The 5,822-nt window shown below is 35.8% G+C and overlaps 1 protein-coding gene across 1 annotated transcript; it reads right to left on the bottom strand.

Annotated features, from left to right (window-relative positions):
- Positions 1-1,290: 1,290 nt before the first annotated feature.
- On the bottom strand, positions 1,291-2,098 carry LOC109184076 (oleosin 1-like). The gene has a single exon (XM_019334110.1). The coding sequence runs from the start codon at positions 2,027-2,029 to the stop codon at positions 1,523-1,525; it is 507 nt and encodes a 168-aa protein (XP_019189655.1). The 5' UTR covers positions 2,030-2,098; the 3' UTR covers positions 1,291-1,522.
- Positions 2,099-5,822: the final 3,724 nt, after the last annotated feature.

Below are 5,822 nucleotides of genomic sequence, written 5' to 3'. Positions count from 1 at the left end.
CCAAAAAATCAAGAGTTTAAACTTAACAAACATGAGTTCTATTACATAAACACTCAATCTCTACTTCCTGATGTGGTAAAAAGTAATAAATTATTTTCATCCTATTAGTCCCAAAATAATCAACATTATAATTTTGAGTAAAAAGGAGTAAATGTTGAAAGTCCCATTAATATTTAACAAGTCATTCACAGGATAGCTTTAATTCGATGCAGTGAAAGGGAAAGGAGCTATAATCAATCAACAATAGACGCACAAAACTGAAAAATAAAAAATAAAAAATAAATAAATCATAAAGAAGAAAAAACCACTTGCGCAGTCCATAGATTTAATTAGCTAAAATATCATATACAAAGAAGAAAGAACTTAAGCTTTACAATATATCTTGTCTAAAAAACAAAAGAGCTTTAATTATATATAGCTGCTTCATATCCGATCCTTATCTTAGTTTCATCTACCCTTTTTGGAAAAAGGTTGAATCCCACCCCAACCTGATAGAATATTTTGAAAGATGTAATCCTGATAGAATATTTTAAAAGATATAAATCACGGTAACTCAATGACTCATTAAACAAATAGAATCTACCTAATAATACAAAATACCTATTATATTTTAAAATATGTCAATCATGGTAACTCAATGACACATCATATTGTCATAATCCCCGACAAGACTGAAATACCTATTATATTTTAAAATATGTCAATCATGGTAACTCAATGACTCATCATATTGTCATAATCCCGGACAAGACGAAATACCAACGACAAAATATACAAAATATCTATTTTGGAAGATGTAAATCATGTAACTCAATGACTCATCAAACAAATAAGATCTGTCATAATCCCCGACAAGGCAAAATACCAGTGAAAGATGTAAATCACAATGACTCAATAACTCAACAGACAAATAACTCAACAGACAAATAGAATCTGTCCACTTTAGACATAATTCCCAACAAGACGAAATAAATAGTGATGCAGACAAGAGATCTGTCCACCTTTAAACATAATCTCATTCGAACCTTAGTCCCTTCTTACAAATATTACCTACTCCTACTAAACCACTGAACCACTAAGGTCATGTACCCTAGCTAGCTAAGCTAAGATGGTGGATTTACAATAAAATATTTCATTGCTTGGCTATTGCAAACAATTAATTAATATATAATAATAACCACTTCAGTAATATATAATGGACGATGCATCATTACGTACCAAATTAACAAAATCTATAATATATCATATCCCCAGGCCAGGCCACAATCATCATTATTATATATCATCAAATTGAACCAAAAAATATGTGGGCCAATAGATTTCTCACACAACACATACGTTTCATTCCATGGAAATATATATTCATCAGTCATCACAAAGTTTCTTATGTGTATTCATAGTGCCTGATTGATTAAAATTAATATCAAAGAAGAAAAACGGAACCCGGTTCGGTACGCATTATCATATCCCCCGACCGCGCCGGTCTGATCGGTCTTGAAGCTAGCTAGCTAGTGCCGCCGGTTCAGGCGCCGGGAGCCGCGTCCTTGACCTTATTACCCCCGTGAAGGTAGCCGCCGGCGTAGTCCTTGACGTGGTTGGCGGTGTCGACGATCCTGCTCCGGGCGTAGTCGAAGCGGTCGGAGCCGGGCGGGTGGAAGCCGCGGTAGTAGCGGTAGAGCCAGGAGAGGGTGAGGATGACGGCGATGCCGAAGGTGCAGACGGAGAGGAGGCCGGCGATGGCGATGAAGAGGACGGTGCCGATGGGGATCCAGAGGGGGCTGGAGATGAGGATCAACGGCGTGAAGAAGATCAAGCCAAGGATAGTGGCGGTGAGGGTTAAGCCGGTGAGGAAGAGGAGAATCCCGCCGGAGACGACCAAGGTGAAGAAACCGAAGAGCTGAGATGAGTTGGGAGCGTATGCATGGTCCTGAAATCTGCGGAGGAAGGAGGCGGCGGGGACGCCGGAGGCGATCATTGCGCGCGGCGGGAGTCTTTGATTTTGGGCGGGGATGGATTGCAGGTCGGCCATTTGTGATGAGCTAAAGAAGAAAGAGTTGTTAGGAGGGAGCTGAGAGACGATCGAAGTGAGAAGAGTGGCTAGGTAGATGGGATGGGATGGGAAGGAAGGTTATAGAAAAGAATGGGATGTGAAGACACGTGTGGGGTATACAGTTAGCCAGCCGCGAAAACCCATGCATGGCCACACGTGGGAGGCTAAGTAGTGAAGCTTGGACCTTTTCCTTTTCTCTTCTCATCAAAACTAGGATCTATCCATGCATCTCTATCATTTTTTTTCTTCTTCTTTTATTTAATAAATTCAAACGAGTGCATGTTGACATATGCACTCCAAATTTTGAAACAAATTAAGTGAATGAATGATGCTGCAATCTTGTTTACCTGCAACATGATGAGCTAGATGATAATGCAAACAATATTATATAACCATGGTCCATACAACTGTGTATCATAAATAAATAAATAAATAAAATTATTTTAAATATATTAAAAGTACATTATTTTAAAGTATATTATTTTGTTGGGCGTCGACCGAGTTGGTCAAGTTCAGCCCTGCTCGATTCAAGACGTGGCGTTGTGGCTTACCATTGAGAGATGTGGTTAAATGGTTAATGTCCACCTACCTATCACCAATTGGTTTTAAGTAGGATATGGCAACCAGGTACCATAGAACTCTGTGGTTAAGTGTGCTTGACTTCCGAAAATCCCGGGATGTGTGACCCCTGGGAAGTAAGCATAGTGCAGCGCTGAGATCCAACAATTGGTATCAGGGGAGGTCACGGGTTCGGATCGATGGCGAGGTGAAAGCCCCAGTCCAATCCCAGGAGGGGATGGTGGGCGCGTAGGCTAAGGATCGAGTCAAGCATGCTGCGCAATTGGGCTTGGTGATCAGGGACCGGGGGCGAAACAGTACAGACGGATTCAGAAAATTTTTCTAGAAAAGGCGAAACATTAAAACAAAAGAGATAATTTAAAAATAAATAAATAAACTACCTAAGAAATATAATTGTAAATATTGTTGGATATGGATGAAAAATAAAACACATCGAAACTTATAAAAATATTCATAACAAAATATGAAACATAATTAATAAAATAATTTGAATAGAAAACACATTATAAATTACACATCTTATTATAGAGTGTGTGTGTGTAATATTAAAAAAGCTTTGAATAGAAAACACATTATAAATTATAGAGTGTGTGTGTAATATTAAAAAAGCTATTAAAATGAATTGTAAAACTATGTTGATGCTAAGATTGGAACCCTTAACCTCATTATTACCAAAATTGTGCTCTACCACCTACTCTAACTCACTTCTTATTAGTATTTTATAGTGTTTTTATACTAATACTAAAACATGTACTATATATACATATATACATACAAATACTATATATGAGGTGGGGGTGGGGTTGGGTGAGGGGTGAGGGGGGCAGCCGCCCCCCCTCTCCCTCCGTCCCTGTTGGTGATCAAAGGTTGCGGCAGGTGCTGGGAGGGGCTTACCATGGAGAAATGTGGTTAAATGGTTAATGTCCACCTACCTATCACCAATTGATTTTAAGTAGGATATGGCAACTAAGTACCATAGAACTCTGTGGTTAAGCGTGCTTGGTAATCCCGGGATGGGTGACCCCCTGGAAAGATAACCCTGGGAAGTAAGCATAGTGCAGCGCTTGAGTACTGAAAGTACATTATTATTAAATAATGTACTTTTAGTATATTAAAAATGTATTTTGTATTCATGGTCCACATAACTATGTGGACCATAGTCTACACAATAATTTTCCATGATCAATCGTTATATCGTGGATCAGGGTCCACATTGTATTATGGACCCTGGTCCAATACAAATAATTTGACTTCATAATATACAAAATTCATGTTCATAATGCACATAATTTATGTTCATAATACACACACACATAAACATGATATAATGAACATGAATTATGTGTGAATTTTGTACATTATGTGTATTATGTTAAGTGTTTATGTGTCTTCATTATATCGTGTTTATGTGTATGTGTATTATGAATATAAATTCTATACATTATGAATATAAATTTTGTACATTATGAAGTCAATTTATGTGTATTGGACCAGAGTCCAATATATAAATTGCCGCAAAGTAACATGTTATTTAATGGGCTAACTGCAACTCATTATTATTTAATGGTCCAATTGCATGGTTGTGTCTAAACTAGTTCAATAACCTATTTAAACCATATGTTCCTTAGTTCAAATGTGATTTTATTTAACTTTTTAAAATTGAATAAAAAATAAATAAATAAAATTACATTATGTTTATTTTGGTTCACGAAATTTTTATTTGAGTATTGCTAGATACTCCCATATATTTTTTTCCCCTCCAATCCATCCCTCATGACATGATAACATCTAATTGGTAACTAAATAATTTTTTTTAATTAGTGGTGAGTTACCAATTCATGGGCACCCAATGAATAAAAGTTACATCAAAAGTGTAATAGTGTAAATAGTAGAAATTTTTCATTCCAACATTTGATCAGTACATTATATTACAAGGATATATATATATATATATATATATATATATATATATATATATATATATATATATATAATTGCAATCATAACGGAAAGCAATAATGACATATATAAATACAACAATTACAACTGTTAAATTACACAATCAAGTCATAATGTCCACAATTAATCTAATTAATCTAACTCTATAATAAAGCAATAACTTGCTGAAGTTTTCGTTTTCCCGCCACCTAATACTACGCCGTTTTGGCTTAAGTTACTGCTATTATATTTTTCCCGCTCATGCATTGTGCTGTGTATTTCCCATGCGTTAATGACAATTCGGCTAATTAATGCTAGATTATTTACCTTCATTATACCCCTCATGGCAATACCAATGCATATAATGTCAGAGAATTAATATCATTTCTGACCTTTCAAGATCACAATATAATTCAAATTTTATTTGTATAACCTAATTGTACCAGATAATAATCTAAACATACGCATAGAAATTATTACAAGCCCCTTGGAATAATACAAACCTAATAGACAATATTAGGTTAATTAAAAAATTCAAATGAAAGGTCAAAAACATTAACATTTAATGAATTGTTGGTGTTCCAATGTTGTGGCTGCTCACTAAAACTCTTCGGTTCTTGTGATTTGAATATCTCATTTGTGCCTATAAAAGGCACAAACCAGAGATTTGTTTCGTCCTACATTGAAGCTGTTCTTGCCATCACCATTAACCATCTTCAAAAGAGTTCTAAAGATGCCTTCCCTTTTTATTGCTGTAAAAGATATCCAACCTATACACAAACTGAGAGGTATTACAGTACGTTGTGTATGGGTGTATGTAGTGCATGAAAGTAGGGGAGGAGGGAATACCATCAAGAGTATGGAGTGTTTGCTCCATGATGATCAGATAATACATTATTTTTTTTTACTGCATTTGTAACATAGACATGTACATCTTTAGTTCTTCATTATGCAAAACAGATTCAAAAAATACCAGTGCAATGCACGAAGATAATCTTTGAAAATGTGTAGGGATGGAGTGAGTGAATCCCAGTGCAAAACACTTGGTTGAACTAGGATTCACTCACTCCGTCTCTACCCATCTTTGAAAATGCTGTAAGAAGATGGGTACATACTTAGTTCTTCATTCTGCAAAACAGATTCAAAAAATACCAGTGCGATGCACGTAGATAATCTTTGAAAATGTGCAGGGATGGTGTGAGTGAATCCCAGTGCAAAACACTTGGTTGAATTGGGAAAAAATAATAAAGTTATG

Source organism: Ipomoea nil, unplaced genomic scaffold (assembly GCF_001879475.1).
Source record: "Ipomoea nil cultivar Tokyo-kokei standard unplaced genomic scaffold, Asagao_1.1 scaffold1250, whole genome shotgun sequence".
Taxonomy (NCBI): Eukaryota; Viridiplantae; Streptophyta; class Magnoliopsida; order Solanales; family Convolvulaceae; genus Ipomoea; species Ipomoea nil.
Note: the sequence above shows the minus strand (reverse complement) of the source record. Positions and strands in the feature narration are given on the sequence as shown.